General features: G+C 40.2%; 1 protein-coding gene across 3 annotated transcripts; it reads left to right on the top strand.

The window, feature by feature from the left end:
- Positions 1-372: 372 nt before the first annotated feature.
- On the top strand, positions 373-19,892 carry LOC122836012 (transmembrane and coiled-coil domain protein 3-like). 3 transcript variants are annotated; one of them, XM_044125619.1, is made up of 4 exons: positions 373-666; positions 13,572-14,506; positions 14,969-15,104; positions 16,979-19,892. In XM_044125619.1, the coding sequence occupies exons 1-4, from the start codon at positions 601-603 to the stop codon at positions 17,168-17,170; spliced, it is 1,329 nt and encodes a 442-aa protein (XP_043981554.1). In that variant the 5' UTR covers positions 373-600; the 3' UTR covers positions 17,171-19,892. The 3 variants fall into 3 exon arrangements, with proteins under 3 accessions (XP_043981554.1, XP_043981552.1, XP_043981553.1); XM_044125617.1 differs by having other exon boundaries at positions 382-666; positions 17,052-19,892; XM_044125618.1 differs by lacking the exon at positions 373-666 and adding an exon at positions 3,995-4,097 and having other exon boundaries at positions 17,052-19,892.
- The last annotated feature ends 995 nt before the right edge of the window (positions 19,893-20,887 follow it).

The following is a 20,887-nucleotide window of genomic DNA, read 5'->3' as shown; positions in this document are numbered from 1 at the left end:
AAGTATTTACAGAGACTGACATACCGACAGGTTACCACCTTTTCTCCAAGGGAAGAACAGGCTGCCCTACATATGTACAGGGACTCTCATGTTCAGAAATTGTTAGGTTAAAGATGTAACATATGGTCTGCTGTGAAGTCTGTACGAAATGTTGACAACTTAATCATCACAGTTATGGACTGCTCCGCTCTATCACATTAAACCCCGATGAAATATGCTGAATTTTGTAACCAAATGTGGCCAAGCTCGGGGGAGGAGGAGTGTAAATACTTTCGCAAGGCGCTGATGTTTTCGCTCGACTGGTTTTTCATCTACCACTGATAGGCAGGCACGCCGAAAGGGTTAAGCCCTTCTCTTTCCCTCCCTCCTCTCTGCAGAGAAGAACAGGCGGAGTTACCTTCACACACAGTTGTATGCAAGAGTGCAGTCACCGTGTGCGGACCGAGGGACACACAGAGAGCAAAAAAAAAAAAAAAAAAAACGGCGCTAAACGGGCTGAACATGAGTCGTCGGACCTCAGACTGTGTGAGTTGAAAACTGGTCCCAGTACCGAACTGAAGCCCCCGGTAGCGCCTCTCCGGCTCCTGATGGGAGGTTATTATGCCCGGGGTAAGCGTGTCCGTGCGAAGTTTGTCTGAAGTGGAGAAATACCTCAGCAGCCGGATGGTGAGTAATTTCAGAGCGAGTTTCGCTGCCCCGGCTTTCTATTAGCTGGTTGCTGTGAGTCAGAACCGAGCTTCTTCCCTCGCGGTACCAGCGCTGCATTGTTGTCCGTTCGGCTCTCCGTCATGTGAGGCTAACAGCTGCGCCGCTTTAAAGCTCCACAGTTTCTCCAAACAAAGAGCTTTAAGTAACCCAGTTATGCATTTGGGCGGACATAATGGATGTAGAAGATGTGGTTGAACATGAAGACTGTGGGTGTCTGTGAGCAAAATGCTGAGAGGGGGCGGGAGGGGATATATGGCCATGACAAGAGGCTGTCCAAATGATTAATGAAGTTCATTATTTTCCTTATGCGTTTTTATTATTTATGTCAAACGTAGAAAAATTCTATCCCTATATCTTCCTTTCACACCAGTCCCATATTGCATTTACATCTGGCAATTTTTCTAGAATTTTTTTCACTTTTTAATAAACGATGAGCATCAAATGTAGTTGCTGTTTTCTTGTTCCCAGGCTCATTCTAGTTTCACCAAATGCAATTCAACACAATAGTGGGTCAATCTGTGCTAACACAATAAACCTGAGTCATCAGCATCACAAAATTAATCATCTGAACAGAAACTAAGAGTTGAGTAATGTAATTACAAAGTATTGCACTGGATTATGAAGGTTTCTGTTTTTTGTGGTTACTCAGTGAGTCAGTTTCTGATCCAGGTTGTTATTTAATTAGCCTCTTATCTCCTTCCCCACAAATCTCGAAGTGTCAGTCATGATAATAAAGTAAAAAAAAAAAAAAAAGGAATTCCCCAGGCCACCTCACCAATTTAGTACACCAGGTAGTAACTAATATTGTAATATTTTTTTAAATAATTTTTTAATGCAAAGAACCCAATAGCATAATTATTTTCCAATAACGTAGAAAGGTTTTTGAACCAGTCGCATAACTGTTTGTCAATTTCATCATTTGTTATAATTTAATTTAATATACAACATCCAGTTTTTAAAAAAATGATCAAACTAGTAGACATATCACCAGGCATATCAGTTTATTTGTATTGACAGATATTCTTTATGAAGTAATTTTTTAAAGATAATGTAGTTCGACTATATATGACGATCCAAAATGTTTATGCTAAACTTTGTTTTCATTGATTGCAGTTCTGATCTGCCTATAAACCAGTTGGCTCTCATGACAGAATACGAGTCCTGATCCACTCAAAGCACCTTCTGCTTGTAGAAAATATTTATTGGCACCATATTTGACCATTTGAAGTTATTTCAAATCAGAGGTTGTCAAAGCAGGTTCTATGAATCCCCAAGCTGGGTGCGAATTGATGTCCGGCTGTTATGAAACGTTTATTATAATTCACTTGCTTTTTTCAGCCTGATAAGTCGGATATGAAACAATAAGGAGACATCAAAGGCATGATTTCAGCAGTTCCTTAACTATATTTAATTTTTTCTAAGAAAAAACAACTTTCCTTTATTATATAATCCTATTATAGACTAGGTAGTGCTACAAAGTGATTAAACTGTAATGGCAAATTTGTGAATATATAAGCTGGTGTTTTGATATTTTAAATACTCTAATTACCCTAAAACTGGGAAATCTTCTTTTAAATATATACACTTCCAGTATATATTTATAAGTGAAGTTTCCAGTTTGTCTGCCTTTTCTTCCCCACTTCACTTTTCTAAAAAAAAAAAGAAAAAGATAAAAAAAGCAATAATCTGCACAATTGATAGCTCAATCTTTCTTTTTTTTTTAGATACCTCAAATTTGAATACACAAACATAGAAACAGAGGTTGCTTCTCCGGTTTCGAGCTACAGAAACATTTCCTGGTAGTGATGTTTGATAAGTTCAGAAGTTTCCTCATATTTCGCTCTGATCAGTTAAAGCATGACACAAAGCGGGTTTTCCAGGTGGCCGGGACGCAGAGAGGAGAGGATATGGGACTCTAACAACAAGGAAGTCTCCACCTGTAGCTGAACAAACCCTTAGACTTGAGCTGAGTCACCGTCAGGAGCCACTCCAGTCTGTGTTTCTATATTATTAATTAGGAACCTCATTAGGGAGAACTCTGATTAAATCGTGAAGTGTTTTCATTTTAAGTTTGAGACCTTCACACTTAAAATGACAGCTCAGGATTGCTGAAGAGAGCTTCTGTTGAAAATTTCTGAGCAGTAAATATCTTACCTGCTGTAGAAAACTCTCTCTGCATCTTCATTTATTATGAATCCAGATTAAGTTGTTGTGTGGCTGGTACTAGGTCCAAGAGGCTCTACCCTTTATAAAAGCAGAAAACCAACAATTATGGTGTATTAACCATCAATTATTAATTAATACAGGCATATAATGCTTTTTATGGTACTTGTTTGATTTTGATTCAGTTACTTAAGACAAAATATAGATCAGACGCCTGCAGAATTTAGTGGTAATGCAAAGAATATTATTATTATTACGATATATTTTAGCCCTACTTCCCTTTATAGAACAACTTGAGCATCTCAAAGCTTATATTAGCTGCGAATAGAGATGCTGCTCATAACTAGCTAAATGTAGTTTTGGGACTTGGTGCTTCTCTGTGTTTTTTAAATGTCTGAAATTGTTTTTGCAAACAGGAATATTTGTCTTTGTTGCAGTTGAGAGGGAAATGTGCTGGCTTATATTCTGCCACCTGACTATGTCTGGTCAGAAACAGGTCGGGGAGGGATTTCACTATATTACTTTGTTCCGTACTGCCGGAGACAGCTCTAGTCACTTTAGCCTTTTCTTTTCCCTTTTCTCAGAAAGTACCACAACAGTCCAACTCAAAATGACTGCAGAGCTAACTTTTCTGAGAGGCTAACCTAGCATTAGCTTGCGTTCTCTCTCTTTTAATATGACTGGTTGATAAATTGGATCATAACATGTTCCAGTACATTCTGTGTTGAAAGACCTGTTTCTTTTGTGTAGCACATTTCAGCCACAAGGCGGTTCACTGTGCTCTACATCTGTGGTCCCCCACCTTTTTAACACCGTAGACCGGTCAAGGCTTGGCAATTTTACTGTTACCCGGTAGGAGGGGAGGGGATGTCACATGCGTAAATCCCTGGAGGGTCTGGAGATGGGAGGGGGTCCGGTCCCCCCAATTTTGGAAAAGTCTAGAATTGTCCCCTCTAAAGAAATCATAAAAAACCCTTGTATTTAAACAATATCAATATAAAAAAGGCAATATGAACAAAGAACGAATTAAATCTGCCATTCATTTAAGAAAAAAAAAAGACTTAATTTTTAGCTCCCCACCCCCACTATTGTTAGAACAATGGTTCAGTCCAAAGTGTAGGAGGAGGAGCAACAGCAGCGCTGGACGGCACAAGCTCCGTTAGAGCCGTTGGAAGTGACGAGCTACCTGTTGCTGTGGCTCTGCAGCACAATCAAAAAACCGTCAAGTAAGTAAAACTTAAAGCAAAAGACATGTAACACGTTTTATTTACTTTCACTGTTCAATAGGAAGAAACACATTGACAACAAAAATCAGACCACAGTTCGTTATTTCATTACTTTGGCTGAATGATGATAAACTGCCACCTTATGCATCGGAAATCAAAACTAGCAAAACTGGCTACATTGCTTTCATAGACTTAGCTCCGTTTTCTGTAGAAGGTAGCCAGTATTTCAATTATATTTAGCTCTCTAACTCTTACTTTAATAAGAAGAGTTTGAAACGGGATGGAGCGGCTGAGCGTTAGCACTAACCGACAGCTGTGTATGGGAGCCGAGAGCAGAGAGGCTGTTGCAGCTGGCAGTTAAACAAAATAAACTATGCCTTTATTTCTTACCATCTTCAACGTGGAGCCTTTAAAACCACAAAATAAAATCTGAATATTTTTCTAGAAAACGCTGGTGCTGATCTTTAAGTTACGATACTTCCCAGATATTCAATTTCTACAAATTTATAGGTTCTCAGCCATCCAGGACAAGAACCCCCCCATTCCTCCGCAAAATAAATAATAAAAGAAAAAGTTTAAAGCAACTTAAGTTATCATTTAAATAACACATGACTTGTATTGAGAACCACTGCAATAAATCAATATTTATGAGGAATTTTATATTGTGGAGTTACTTATTAAAACTTGTTTATATTTAGAGCCTTACGTTTTTTGTAAAGGTGTAGCAGAGATTAGATTTGTGACACTGAACCAAATTCATATCTAAGCAACATTTAAATCTTAATTTGACTTCTATGGGTCTCAACAGGAAGTTTATTGAGAAAAACACTTTTGTTATTAAGTGCTACTTACTAGTCGTTTTTGATAGAGCAGCTTGAACACACACAAAAAAAATTTAAACCACATTTTAATGTAACTTTGCCGACCTCCTCAAAATTGCTCTTAAAAAAATTCCCTGTTTATGCCACCCCCAATGGGATTTATGCCCTTGGGGAGTGTGATCCGTCAGACAGGCTTCTGCATGTGCCCGCTAAAGCCTAGTTCACATGGCACAATTTTAAATTGTTTGTCCCGATTTTTCCCTTACGACAGTCTTATAACGTTCCGAGTCATCCCACAGCGTTGTGTGTTAGGTAGAACGTCGGGGCCGCTCCAATCTAACATCGGGCATTTTCAACATGTTGATCGTCTTGACCCGACTGTCGCAGCCTGTGGGATTTTCCCTGACTGGGAGTGAGACACACAAACTGACCGAATCTGTTGTACTTTTACGGGCTTCTGTGTGATCACCGGTTTGGAAAATCGTACGACAATCCTTAAATCGTGCCGTGTGAACCAGACTTAAGACTCACTAGCTCTACTCCTCTATTCTCTACTACTGCCCTAACGCTCTCTGATTCTGGTCGCTATGAGAATGTTTACACCTTCAAAATAAGATACAGATGCGCCACAAAAACAAACATTTTACTTTCATGAAAATTTTAACTCATGATAACGACAAATCAATGGGAGCCCTGAGCTTGTTTCTCTGCAACCAGACGGTCCCACCTGGGAGTGATAAGAGACAATAACACCCGAAATGTTGCTTATGCACAGAGTGCTTGGTCTCTACGTGGTGAAGCAGTTTGAAGGCTTCATTGCGAGCCGGTCGCTGCATATTATTTAGAGGGGGCTTGGAATGTGGGAATCCCCTACCGGGATAAATCCATTGTCCTGTCTCTTCTCTGGGCCTTTTCCCCTTCCCAAAGGAGCCTTCTAAACACTGATCTGTTTCTTACTCATTTTGGTGCTTGTTGGCGCACAAGACGTAACCGAGAGAATCCGGTTAAAGGATTTTGGAAATAAAATATCCTCCAGACTCAGATAATACATAAAATAATAATATTTAATTATTTCTTGTGCGGCCCGGTACCAATTGGTCCACGGACCGGTGCCGGTCTGCGGCCAGGGGTTGCTCTGCATGATGAAAAGATAACATAATAAACTACTCATCACCTTTTATCAAAATCTCTCTCTCTCACACACACACACACACACACAAAATAAAAATAAAAGTCTGAACTATCTTCTGAAACGACCAGATGGCATTGTGGAAATATCAACATTTAAAAACAATGGAGCAAAACATTTGAGTTCTTCATGCTTACCTAACTACTTCATCTTTCTCTCACATCCTACTTGCTGCCTATGACGCTCTAGTTTTGTTCCTCAAAAAAACTGTTTTTCATCAGATTTTGTAGGTCAGGTCACGCCATGAGTCATGATGTGATTCCTAAAGCCGTATGAACACCTCTTCTACATCGGGTAGAGGACACACACGTTAACATTTTTCTGAAACAATGCTCCAAACCTTTTTCAGGACAGTTAGATTTTTCATGGTTAATTAGGCGCTTCAAGCCCTCACCAGCCTTGATATATTACCGGCTCCATTATTCATCCCATTTTTGAATCATTACACTGACTACACCAGCATATTTACTGTAATTAGATCCCACTCAATACACAGCAAGCAGACACTGGTAGTGTTAATGGGTTATTGATTTAGTCCCAGACCAGCTCGTCTGTATGAGATAATAGTGAATGTGCCCTAAAGCGATTAATTCCCCTGATCTCATAGGGATTTTTCATTCAGGAAACCTTGTTGCTTATTTTTTTTTTTCTTTCCCCACTTCTTTCTGCTTTGAATGAGGGTCGTTGTTTGGTTTCATGCTGATGAAAGAATTCAAAGTTTGGACTACACGGGCAGCTGTGGGACGCAGTTGGGAGGAGGAGATGTTGGGTCAGCTTTTGGACTAAAATGAAAGATGTGCCCCTTGTTGCTCTCTCTCTCCCTCTCCTTTTCTCTCTGTCTTTGGTCCTCGCTCCATCTCTCTGTGTGAGTCTGCATCCATGAGGATCAGCTGGAGGGAATACCAATAAGCTGCGGAGGCTTCTTCCCCTCTGCGGTTCTGTTCTCCGCTGAAGGGACGGGTTTGTTCCGTCTCCGTGAGCATGCCAGCTCCATTCCCTTTTCATGCCCATGTGGACAGCCCTCTGCCAGAGGCCGGGCCTAATAGGTGCCCCTTCATGTGCGACACATAAGGCTCTTGTTAGGCAGATCAGACGACTTCAGGCCACCGCTGACACCTGTCCCGGAGTCCGCCCCACATGCGGTCGAGACCCGACCTGGTGGATTCAAGAGAATACAGCTGCGACTGTGCGCAGACAGAAGCATAACTTCCTCATTGAGGGAACAGTGTGCACAGCCTGTTTGCATGCCAAAATGTCTGGTTCTTTTACTGTTTTGAACGGACGGGAGGGAAAGTGAGGTTAGCGAGGAGGTTTCTATGCGCTGTGCTAACATGGACCAATATTTATCCTACCAGTTTTTCAGTGAAACACCCTCTGCATACCAGTCTGTCTTAAATAATTTGTAAGCTCTCAGCCCTGCTCTGGTTCAGATCTAGACCAACACTCTGCCCGTATTTTATAATGCTGCAGCTGCTTTTGCAAGAAAAATTGAACCACCAACTACATCATTGATTCAGGAGGAGGAGGACATACTGCAGTGCAAGATAAGCAGCATCTGCAGGATTTTTATCGACTCCTTTGACTTTGCTCAGATTTGGATGTATGTCTTGTGTTAAGATTGAGGCTCAGGCAGATGGATCTTTATTGTGTGCACAGAGGATTTAAGTGGGTCTTGATGTTTGGTTTGATATATTTAGGGCATTGTGAGTGACAAGGGGGCGGGGGTTTACCAGACTGCGGTATGGAAGAGCTACTCAGAGGTCACAAGGAGAGTCGAGTGAAGTGCGTCGGTATACATGATGGCGATTGTTGAGATTTGAGCTGCTTAGCTTATCTCGCTTATCTGCCTTGCGTCAGTTTTTCCACTCCTGCGAATCTGCTTTTCATCTCCTTTGACTTGGGAATCAGGCGGTGGGTGAACATCTGGGGTGTAGATGTCAAAGAAATCACAATTCATATTTCAGCCTGAGGGAACTCCTTCCTACCCCATAAAAACCCTGACATTTGATGTTACAAATCAAGAGGAACAAATGCTACAATTAACTAGCACAAGGTTCTAATGACGCCATAACATTTTATATTGGCTTCTGCTCAAGAAAATATTTCAAAGATTACCATTACATTGATTATTATTGTTAAAGCCCATGCAGTTATTCATATATTTTTACTATTTTTACTGTGTAAGAAAACACTGGTTACGTTCAATGTCTTAAACATTTAAGATTGGTTTTAAAGACATAATTTAAGCTAGGACTACCATGAGCTACCACAACGTTCCAAAAGGTTACTTACAAAACAAAAGTAAAGAATTGTTCCCGAATATATTTAGTTAAAGTTCTGAGATAAATATACTAATTACACAGAACATTGTGCTTTTCTGTTGGTCATTATTTAGCTGGTTCATAGCAGGCGCTGTTTATTTTCTCAACATGATGATAATGATGGCTTGTTTAAACTCTTGTTTCAGACATGTTTATGTTAAATAATATCAAGTCTTTCCTGCTGTGCATTTTAACACACTGTAGCTCCTTTAACAGTCATTTTCTTCCAACCACTTAAAAAGATTGGTTGGAATGATGATGATGATGAATCACGATGATGATATGATGATCTCTGGTAGCCGAGGAATCACAGAAAAATACCTGACTAGTTTTGTTAAACTATTTTTTTAAATGTGCGCCAACTTATTGATGTTATAAATTTGAGCTACTGACTGCCCATAGCAACAGGTGGAGGAGGGGCATTAATTCACACTCCAAATGATCACAGTAAACCATTTGCAATACATTACTGGAAGCTTAAACTGGATGAATGTAGTGAGGGGTAGTTTTGATTGTTTTGAAACTTGTGACTTCTTAAATCCAGACAAATGCACAAGTGCTTTGTATGGTTCAAAAACACCAAATGAATTCTGCCTCATTATACTAATACCTGGTGTTAGTCAGTGACCTTTAAGTTAAGGAGTAGCCAGACGAGGGTGTCCTGGTCTGGATAATTGAAAACATAAGTTGGCCTTAAGTACATTAGTGACAGGTCGTAAATGTTATCTTAGCATGACTAATCTTGTATAGTCTGTGTAGTTTTTCTGTTAAGGTAAGCTTTGAGTCATGTGTGAAAAACTTCATTGCATTCTATGACTGGAATCAGTTGCAGCTACCGCTAACTAGCTGCCACTATAGCTTTGCTAGCTAGCTAGCTTTTTACGTCCATCATGGATAAGTACAAATTTATTGCCAGTTGGCTTGACGATATTCATCGTAGCCATTGTTTTACTTCTGTTCTGATACAAATGTGACTTATTTGTGATTTTCTTTTGTACATTTCTACCGTGATACAGGCCTTAAATTCCACTCAAAACAGTCTTAAAAAGTCATAAATTTGAGTTGGTGAGGACGTCCTCCTCCTCATTACTTCATCAGTGGCCCCGGCCCTTCAGAACAGACCATTTTTCACCCTGCTGCCTCTAACCCTCTAAAGAAAGTGTGAAAAGTAGGGCAGCACAGCATCAGATTTATGTGGATGTTTCCATCAGCGGGAGGCTACTTCATTTAAGCCAAGCCAGTCATCCAGGGAGCAAATTCTCATCAGAGTGACTCACACTCTATAGTATCCAGCAGTGGCAACAGAAAGGGGTTCATTCAGTTGAAATACGGTTCCATCACCGGGAAGCCGGCTGATGTCATACTCGCTAGTGATTCGTGGTTCATGAATGAAGATGTGTGATAATCCTGTTATGTTGATTAGGCCTTGTCTTGCCAAAGTCAGCCTTGTTTTTTTGTCTCTCAAAGTATGCGGCCCTTGCCCTCAACTGTGCAGCACAAACTCTGAGAGATGGCTTGCGCTCTTGCTGCACTGTACACTAATCGACACAAACACGATGCACCGATTTCCGTGTCTTAAATACGTGATCGAGCCTTCGCGAAGAAGATGCGTGTACCGCTGTTGTTCATGTTTTTACAAAGTAAGCACCAGATGTAGAGGTTGTCGGAGGGTAAGATTTAGATCCAGTGTTTCAGGGACAGCTTGTTTCCTCTCCTGCTGCGTTGCACAGGCAGTTTGTTGTGTTCATAATTTGTAAACCAAAGGATTTGGCAGCGTAAGAGACCAACATACCAGCCTAGTTCACACTTCCTCTTAAAGGATAAACATAGGCTTCTCTTTCTTTCGTATGGCAAACAGGTTTGACGATTGGGCAGCGTTTGGTACGTGTGTGTGGTTTAGATAATCTCTTCAGACCACACACTGGAAAGAGCTGGATTGTGATTGGACACAGGGCTCCTTGGACTGTACGCACGTCAATCCATATGTATCGAGCTCGGTCAGAGACGGAGCTGAGTGGGACATGACAAAGTGGCTTTTTTTCCTTCCTCACAAAAAGAGTTCTGTGTCCAAGGAGGACAGTTGGGAGGGTGGGACGAGGACAGATGCTGAAATGCCCCCCACGCCCACCAGCAGGCTTGCAGATATGAACATTGGCCACTCTGTTCAGCCACCACACATAAAGAAGTTACAGCTGAATCTGCATGGTGCAACCTAAGGAGTTTGACATCAGTTTTGAGCTGGGATGAGATTTTTGCAGTATGACAACATTAAGAAAAACATAATCTAGTTGCTTCTATTTTAAAAAGCAACAGCGGTTTCCTTCTGCTTTGAGAACGTTTTTTTAAAATCTTGACACCAGTAACCAACCCATGCCTGCATAACACTAACATTACAAACTTGAAATATTTGTCCTTGAGTTAACCTTCAAGATAATAGTTGAAAAATGGATAAATCTTAAATGGCTCCTGAATTATCAAACATATTACGTATAGAAACAGGGGAAAGGTTTATAAAAAATATATATTTTTTATAAGCTTTTATCAAATCCAGGAATGATGACAACTTGTGCTGCCATTTCAGAAGTACATCACCTGAAAAATCTATTTGCGTTCATATCTATTAGAGATTATGGAAAAGCTTTGCATCTGACATTTTGCTAAAGCTCTTCAAAACATTTCTGAGGGACAGCACTGGACTGGAATTCACAGCTTAATTTCAAAAAGCTTTTGTCTGTGTAAAATGCAGATATTCTTAGCATAATTTGGCTAGTAATTGGAATCTGCATGGATAACAGGATCAAACTTCAGTCTAGATGTGTGAAGAAACAGCTTTCTGTTTCAGTCTGAGGATTTATTCAGTCTGTCAGCAGACATCTAGTTATAATTCAACCACTTCGGGGTTAAGCCTCTGCTTATTTCCTCATGACAGTCATGTGTTTGTTAACGTCAGAATGTGGCGATCCGTTGCTCAAATGTGAAGCTCGCCGTATGTGACCGGTCCATGGCGATGTTGCAATGCTAAGCAGGATTGTGGGCCTAACTCCTCTTAATTCAGCTGAGATCTGTTTATTTGCTTGAATAACGGCGTTATATTTGGTGGGGATTAGTGCAGCTTCGTACCACCCATGGTGTTCGCTGTACAACACTTTGCTGTAGTTTTTAACAGCTTACACTTCCTGTCATAACACCAGAGTTGAGCCTGTGTTCAGATCTTTAGATGCCACACCAAGCCGCTGTTGCCGTTTCACTACGCTGGAAGTTAATTAATTTCCCACCACTTCTTTGCAAAATAAAAAGCACATTTCAGAAATCCAATTACGGTCAAACTTCTTCTCTGCAGTTTCCTCTTCTTCAAGCGTCTTTTGGTTTCCTGTCATTATTAAACTTGCTTGCATGCCTCTTAGCGTCGCTCTTTACTTCCTCAAAATGAGCAACCAAGAAGCCTTGGTGCTCTTCTGGTCACTGAATTTTTGATTCAGTGACAAAGTGAGTGCACTTTGCAGTCCTTGTGGGGAGAAACACTAATTAACTGTAAAAGGAGGGAAGGCTGCGTCTGGGACAGGGATTTTCTGAGCCCCGTGGCTTTTGCGTTGCGTTATGACTGACCTACATTACATGCCCATACTTCTTTGAAACATATTTCATAGACGCAATCTGAATAATGTAATCTGCGTTTAACAGCATAAACAAATGGGATTACACACTGGCTCGTAAAAAGGAGCAGATGTGCCAAATAAGAGCATTACAGACACCCAGATGGTCTCACAGTGTCAGCAGTGCAGTAGCGCGCAAATGTTATTTGGAGGTTCACACTCAAGCATTGAAGGCTCTTAGAGAACATAGAGAAGTATTGGTAAAATTCAAACTGGTTACTCATTTGTAACCAGTGGCACCTACTCACAAATGAAAGTTTTTTTGTTTCTCTAAATAGTTTTTGCGGCGCTAGTGGCTTGTATTTTTGCGACGGTAGGCAGACAGGAAAGAGGGCGAGGAGAGGGGGGAAGACATGCGGCAAAGGTTGTCGGGACCGGGTTTCGAACCCACAACGTCTGCGTCGAGGACTAAGGCCTCCAAACGTGGGGCGTGCTAACCCCTTGTGCCACCACAGCACGCCCCAACAAATTAAAGTTTAACATGAACAGTTGGGTACATTAGGATTCAAAGTATTAAAATATGTGGTAATTCATGTACCATTAACATGATAGAAATGTATTTGCATTTTTAAAAGTGTTTTTAATGTAACCAAGGGTCTTTCCACACCTGAGAGTCTTGTGGACTGGGTTCGATTGAGGATCAAAGTTGCAACATTTGTTGTATTTTCAGTTAGTTTGGTTCACTTTCACACTGCATTGTGTCAAACTATCTAAACCTTTTGTAAAACCTGTTCACCGTCTTGCTTGTGGTGTCACTGCACCAAGTACCACGGGAGAAAATTGTAAACAAACATGGAGTAGCGTCAGATTTGAGCAAATGTAGGATTTCTCTTTGGTGAAAGATCGCAAGCCATGATCAATCTAGAGTTCGATGAAAGTGGCTGGTGTGAATTCACGGTATGTTTAATTTAACTATGGCTAAGATGGGTGGCACCAATAAATCGGCTGACCAATATTTTGGAAGATCAGCGATTGGCCAATACTTGAATTAGAAACCAATCTTATCTACCTCGGCAAAGGTCTGAAAATCAGCCACTGTCCCCCTTTGCTCTGTCGTGAAAGAGGACTGACTGACTGACCCGTCCTCCAAATCACGTCTGGCCATGTACAGTTAGCACCAGTCAGTACACTTTTGCCAACTTGCCGACTGTGTTTTCAGACAACAGGATCCGGCTTTTAAAAAAATTGATCATCAGTCAGAAAACTGCAATCAGTGCAACCTGAGCGTATAATTAAGATTTTTTTTTTCTATTCAAGTTAGAAACAGAAGGGTTTTACAGGAATTTTTATGTGTGGTTGCAAAGCCTGCAAAGGATTGCATCATTTACGAAGTAATAGCCATACCCTGTGGGCTGTCAACGCATGAAATTGTACTTTCATTTCCTCCTGGATGGACACTTTTGCTGATGAGACACATTTCTGTTGCAGAACATCTTCTCTGTAAGTGCATCAGCCCTTAATAGAGCTTCTCCTTTTTGTTTGCGCCGCAGGACCGGAACACAGAGGCCGCATTCCTCAGCCTGCCTCTATCGATGCGTCGGGGTTCTTCGGACAACAACCTGGATCTGGACCTCAACGACGGGAGCCCCCGCCAGGCTCTCGTCTCGGAGGTCCACCGGAGTCGCTCCTGCCTGGACAACCTCCAGCAGAAGATCCTGAAAGTCACGGAGCAGCTGAAGATCGAGCAGGCCGCCAGAGACGAGAACGTGATGGAGTATCTAAAGCTGGTGAACAGCGTGGATAAGCAGCAGCTGGGGCGCATCAAGCAGGTGTTCGAGAAGAAGAACAACAAGTCGTCACAGAACATTGCGCAGATGCAGAAGAAGCTGGAGCAGTACCATCGAAAGATGAAGGACAGCGAGGTCCTTCAAAGCTCGCCGCCCCGGCCGCCTTTGGCCAAACGCAGCACCATACCCAGGGAGTCACCTCGACAGCTGAGGGACATGACCAGCAGCGGGCGCCACCCGACCATGGACAAGATCAAAACCATCGGGCCCGGCGTTTCTCTCTCCCCTCCTTTCTTCTTCAGCAAGCCCAGGGAGTTTGCCAACCTCATCCGGAACAAGTTTGGCAGCGCAGATAACATTGCTCAGCTCAAAAGCAACCTGGATGCATCGTCCGACGTAGCGGGGAAGGGACTGAGCAGCAGCACGTCTTTGGTGAGCAAGGCCAAGTATCCCAGCGACGATGAATGCTCCTCGATTTCAGCAGACAGCAACGGGAACCTCGGTGTGGGTGGAGCCGTGGTGGGGCAGGGGCAGCTGCCGGGGGGAGACGGCCAGGGCATCTTGGAGCTGTGCTACGAGGAGGTGAGAGAGATGAGAGAGGTCCAGGGCCAGCTGGAGGAAGAGATGGACGAAATTAAAGAGCAGTTCAAGAGGGAGTACGGTATTCTGAGCCAAACACTACAAGAGGAGAGGTATAGGTGAGTTGTTTACCGCTTCCTGATCACAAAGTTCAGCAACAGACCTGATTTGATCCAGAGTTTAAAAAAAAACTAAACAAAATAAACCCAGGTTTTTTGGGGGGCAATGTGAAAAAACCCAGAGACAGTTTCTTTATAAAGTGGAGAATTTTGTATGAACATGGAATCTGATTTAATTTAAAGTTTCCTCCACGTTTGAAGATGATGAAATTAGAGACTTCAAATCATAATCCCATCATTTCAGATTCATCCAATATTCATTCTGTCTTTATGTGTGTCATTTGTGTGCTCTATATTTAAGGGCCAGTCAATGTAGAAATATATAATATAAATTCTTTCAAAATTGAGAACTTGAGTACTTGAAGGGTTTTAAAATGAGGAATTGTAAACTCTTTACAAGCACGTTTCTTTATGTAGCAAAAATAGTTTCTTCAATCCGTATTTCTGCGTTCTGATTGGCAGGTATGAGCATCTGGAGGATCAGCTGAATGACCTGACAGAACTTCATCAAAACGAGATGGCAAATCTGAAGCAGGAGCTGGCCAGCATAGAGGAGCGGGTGGCCTACCAGGCCCAGGAAAGAGCCCGGGACATACAGGTTCGTACAGGTCAAATACATTTTTATGATGCTTAAGTCTAAGCAGGAATCTTCCTAAAGTACACTCCTATTTATTGCTGTCTTTCTGATTTTTCAGAACTCTCTTATTTGTTCAGTATGATATCTCTTAGATGGTTCTTAAGACGTGAAGTCAAATTTGAAGTAATAATTTGGATCTAGATGTAAGATTAAATCCAAGTTAGCCTTGGTTGATGGGAAACCTCAGAAAGAGTGACTTCATGTTCATCTTTTTTTCAAGTTAGAAGTTAGATTGAAAAGCTTACATAACCTTGTCACGATAAACAATAAATCAATTAATCGCACGATAAATGAAAACTATCGACTTCATTTTAATTATCAGCTTTTTCGTTAAGGCTCAACTCCGGTGCTCTCCACTGACCTCTGCCTTCCTCATTTCCTTAGTGTAATGTCCAGTGCACACAACACGATCTTAGAGCTGTCCGATTGTCGGTCGATTGTTTCAAAACCTGAGAGATCACACATTAGCAGACAGAAATCCTAGCTATAACGGTTCGATCGTGCCGTGAGGTGTCCAACAATGTGCACAAAATAATGGCTAAGAGTCCAGTGAACTCATTTTAAAACCAGGCATTAATCAATGCTTTACTACAATCTACCTGCAGTGCATGTGGCTCTAGTCTCAGCGTAACGTCCTGACTGAATGAAAATCATTATAACCTTTTTATGTCACGTTAACAAAGAACAGCTGAAAAGTTACCGGGTTCATCAACTGCTTAGCAATTTCGCTCCAACTCCTCCTCTCGTCATTTCTGTATTCTTTACATCAAATGTTTTATAAACATTAATGTTGTTTCCACATATCATCTCCAATGTCCACTGGACAATCTTAGAACATCAACGTTCTAATATTGTCTTAAGGGGAAAATGTAGGTGTGAACTGAGAGTAGTGTGAACTATTGCATCAGGTAGTCGATGTGCCCATCTTCTCTATTTAAATCTAATGATTACTGAAGAGCAATATGGTATACAGACTTTATAATCTGCACTCTTTTGGTTGAATCCAATATTTATTTACACTTTGGCTTTATGTTTAGTTTTTATTCAAGTACATTTTTTGTTAATGGAGACTGAGAACCCATTTTATTTTTGGTTGTTTTGTTTATTTTGTTCATCAGTTCCAGTGTTAAGTGTTCTTTTGAAAATAAAGTGTATCTATCTTTGGTAGGAAATCGCATACATTATTATGTCATTCCCATTAAGTCAGTGTAAAAAAGTCTTCAAACAATATTATTGTTTATCGCAATAATTTTTGAGACAATCGCTCTGCAAAATTTGTTATTGTGACAGGCCTACTTTTACGTCACACTTTCAAAGAAAATAACTTGACTTCTGTATTGCCTGATATTCAAATTTTTTTTGATCTCTCTCAGCTGGTGTTTTAAAAAATTTCGGCTTTTTTGAATCCCAACTTTATACCCAAATCAATTTGGTGAGATCCATATTAACCAGGTTAGGCGTTAAAAGATCCATAGCTTATATCACTACTTTCTCACATTTGTTTCAAAGGTTTTGTAGTTAATAATTTACAATAATAATAGGTGTCTGTTAATAACATTTAATTTGTTTGAATGATTTTCATGCTTATTGAATCATTCTTTTAAGTTTTTTTGTAACACATTGTTGAGAGTCAGATAAAAAAAACAACTTATGTTCTGCTGCTGTGCAATCTCTGAAGAATTACTCTAAAAGATACAACAGACCTGTGACACACTCAGTTATTTTCTGTTAGCTGAGCTTGACTGCGATGCTACATTTCAAACATTTGTGGCCAGATTTTCTTCCAACGTCATAGTTTTCTTTTTTTCTTTTTAATGATGTCATTTGATGATTAGAACGTCACCCAAAGCAACCACAAGCAAACTGAGGAGCCTTTTGACTGGCAGCATCTCTCCCTGTGTGCCTCAGGAAGCCCTGGAGTCGTGTCAGACTCGCGTCTCCAAGCTGGAGCTGCAGCAGCAGCACCAGCAGCAAACGGTGCAGCTCGAGAGCCCGGACGCTCGGGTCTTACTGGGGAAGAGCATTAACATCATGCTGGCCATCATCACCGTCATCCTGGTGTGCGTCTCCACCGCTGCCAAGTTCGCCGCTCCGCTGATGAAGAGCCGGTATCACATGGTTGCGACGCTGCTGGGCGTGTGCTTCCTGACCGTATTCTGGAAGAACTGGGACCGTTTACAGTATGCCATAGACAGACTGCTGGTGGCCGATTAACAACGAGGAGATCACTCTGAAACTATGATTAACTTAATCACCTTTAGTTGCAATAGGCGTCTAAGAAGATTGGTTGTACAATCGTCTTAGACACGATCGCCGTCATATTTAGAGGTTTTGCGTTTTTAAATTGAATTTCTTTTTTTCTTTGTTTGAATGGAATTTGAATGTGTTTAACTCTGCTAAACTATAAAAAAAAATACTATTTTTATGTTTCAGTCAATTTTGCTACTTTCTCATTGAGATTTTCACATAATATTTTGTGTCAAAGCCAGAATTAAACAAGGTGAGAAAGTTGGTTTACTGAAGAAAAATACAGCCCATTCCGTCCCATTTTGTTGCAGCCGGATTATGAAGCAACATGATTGGAAACACACTCAGGAACAAGACGTTACTAATACTAATAGTCACTTTTTGGTCTAAAAGAGTGGTTGGGCACCTTAAAATTACTCTTCCTTTGTTTTTGGTAAGTTCTTAGCTTAGCATTAAGACACCAGCAAATTGCTAAGCTAAGGATCTCAAAACTCACAAACTAGATTCTACCCCAAATTGTAAACTAGAACCAAAAGCACTCTATTTTTAGAGGTTTGTTTTGAAAATACTTTAAAAATACACCTTTCTGCTTTCTCTCAACTGCTAACACACTGCTTACTTTGGCAGCAAGTAAGACTAACTTTGCATCACGTAAGTCATGGTTTGCTATTTTGATCACGTCAATTAAGACAAAAATGCTCCCTAAAAGGTACAAACTACTGATGGGTTTGGTTTCCAGACATGTCTAATATTCACTTGCCTCTGATTCTCTGTGCAGGTGAGCAGTTAGCTGAGTTTAGCAATGAATAAGCAACAAATTGCTAAGCTAAGCTTCTAATTTGACTGTTACATATGAGGTGTTTTAAAAAATATGGAAAAAGTCTGAATTTTAGAAATTTTGAATAGTGTTAGGCTAGAAGCTTTCACCTATTTTAAATATTTGTTAGATAAGCAATTAGACTTCTGTCTTTGAACATTTTGAAATAAGCTGTTTAGAGGAGGAAGAGATCATTTGTAATTTATTTTTGTCCAAAAACAAAATTGGAAACTTGCACAAATACACCTACTGGTACCTGGTTCCTTCTTGCTGGTGACCTACATGTAGCTTAGTATCAAATTTGAAACACATTTGCTGAACTAGCTAAGCTAGACAAACACACTGAGATCCTCAAACGAGTTGTTCAAATTCAGCAAGCCAACATCAGAAACTATTGTTTGCCAACACGTTTAAAATACACTTACTTGCTTGTTAGCTTGTGCTAATGGCTATTTAGCTAAGTTCTGCCAACAAAACGCCATCAAATTACTAAGCTAACCTCATTTGACAGCCTTCAAAAGACATGTTCTCCAAAATATGTAAAGTAGAAGCAGAGGCTCTCAATTTTGAAGTTTGATTTGCAGATTTTGTTGCGTTTGGACAGAACTGTGTCAGCAGCTTGCTTTTCACCGTATGTGTGAGCTACGCTGTCAGACTGCCGTATTCCCAAATATCGAACTATTCTACTTGAGGGAGAAGCTACAGACTAAAGCTAATACGTCTGGGCATCATTCTTAAGTCTCTGTTACCATTTGCATTGTGTTCATCTGTCTCATTTAACTGTTGCTGTTTAATGTGCAATATATTTGATTTCTTGGAGCACTGTTTTTCTTTTCCCTTTTTAAAAAAAATAATTCTCAAAGGAGTGGGCGTTTTACATCACTGATTTACAGCAGTGACAGGGGTTTATTGCTGAAGAAACCTGTAAAGAAGTTGTCATCAATGCTGACCTGAGAGATCCATAAACTTCTAACCCACTGCTGGACTCTGATAAAACCAGCTGTCTCCTCTCTTAAAGGCCAAAAATCAATGGAGCTGCATTATCTTGCTGGTAGCCTGGTAACAACAACACAGCAGTACTCCAGTGGAGCCACACAAATGCACAAAAAGGCACAAACCCACATCTTGTTGCTTGGTTTTCTATGTTACAAAAGTCTTAAGGGCTTACCCAGTTTCATTACTCTGTTTTCTAATAATGTGATGTGGAGCGGGTGGATTATACTGTGAGATAGGGCTTTTTTTTCTTACAACTAAGGGCAGTTCCTTTTAATAAACCGCCTTGGGTTTCAGAGGAAAACGTCACTGTGTTTTGGGATTAACTACAAGCCAATGTTTTTGGAATCACTAATGTAATATTTTATGTTTATCTTATGAGCATCGTCTAGAAGGACAGCACATAAATGTATAAGGACCACTGATGATGTTTCGAAATCCGTAGTTGCACAGTTTTTGTCACGGTTTTGTTGCACCTTTTTTATAGATTAAATTTGTTTGTTTTTTTGTTTGTTTGTTTGTTTGTTTTTTGACTCATTTGAGGAAGTTTCTCCATGCAGAGCTATGATCTCGTTTACATTCTGTATTTTTTCTCTGGTGCACTGTGGTCAATCAGTTGTATGTTTATGCATTCTGTGCCTTTGTCTGATCATTTCTGTCAAATTAAACAAACCTTTTTAATCAACATGTTACACGAGTTTAAAGCTGCTGTGCGAATCCTGTTTTGTTTTTGTTTTTTTGGGGGGGGTTTTCTGCAGTATTGCACGATTGGGATTCTTCTACTAGTCTTCTACTGTTTTTGCACAGAGAGTTGGGGAAATGCCACCAATTAGGCTTTACATGTCTTTATTTCGTTGTTCTAAAGAGGGAAGTGGAGGAAAGTTAAAAATTTGCACGGTCAGTTTCAGGAAAGGATCTATTTATATAGTTGAGTATGTTCTGCATTGATTAACTTACAGGTTTTGTCTTTTCAGCCTTTATTTCCCTGGGGGATTATTGCAGCAGGAGTCTGATATTACTGCAACCACGCTGAAGTTGTCCAGCTTGCTTTACAAACACCCTGCAAGCATTTTTTTTTTTTTGGTACATAAATTTTTTATTGTGTTTTTGAAAGACCAAGTGAACCATTAGATAATCCAAAGGTAAGTAGTGGGAGAAAAAGATTGATGGAAGGCGCAGATAAAAACTTTTAGAAATTCAAAACATTCTGGGAATGTTTCTTCAAAGGTTCCTTAAAAAAATCATAAAACTGAGGCCAATGTTTTCTCACGCTTTCAAAATATAGTGTTTAGATTTTTACAAAAAGTACACATTGGACATGAAAGCTTTCTGGAAAAATGAAAAGAAACCCCTTGTGTTCATTACACTTTTTCATTTTAAGGGTGAAAAATATGAGTTAAAATAATGGCAGGAAGATTTAGAATTTGACAAAAATCCCTAAATTTTAATAACTGCTGAAAACATCAGTCCAAAGAGACTTCCTTGACTGCAGCTAAAGAATCTTACAACGAACAACAGTAGTTGATGTGCAAAATCTTAAATACAAGTTGGTATTTAACATTTGAACAATAAATGCTAAATGTTAGCATTGGTATTGTAACCTTTTACAACCACTCAGTCTTTCTCAGATGGATAATGAAACTGAATAAGTAAACAATACAAATTCTGAGTTAGCAACTGATAGGAG

This window comes from Gambusia affinis, linkage group LG08 (genome assembly GCF_019740435.1).
Source record: "Gambusia affinis linkage group LG08, SWU_Gaff_1.0, whole genome shotgun sequence".
NCBI classification, from domain to species: domain Eukaryota; kingdom Metazoa; phylum Chordata; class Actinopteri; order Cyprinodontiformes; family Poeciliidae; genus Gambusia; species Gambusia affinis.
The sequence above is the reverse complement of the archived record's forward strand: the minus strand, read 5'-3'. Positions and strand labels throughout refer to the sequence as shown.

What these genes read in the sequence shown, in the direction of transcription:
- LOC122836012 (XM_044125617.1), top strand. Translation starts at nt 601, where the DNA reads ATGCCCGGGGTAAGCGTGTCCGTGCGAAGTTTGTCTGAAGTGGAGAAA. An exon ending in AATACCTCAGCAGCCGGATG is followed by an intron (nt 667 to 13,571) that starts GTGAGTAATTTC and finishes TTTGCGCCGCAG; the next exon opens with GACCGGAACACAGAGGCCGC. An exon ending in CTACAAGAGGAGAGGTATAG is followed by an intron (nt 14,507 to 14,968) that starts GTGAGTTGTTTA and finishes TCTGATTGGCAG; the next exon opens with GTATGAGCATCTGGAGGATC.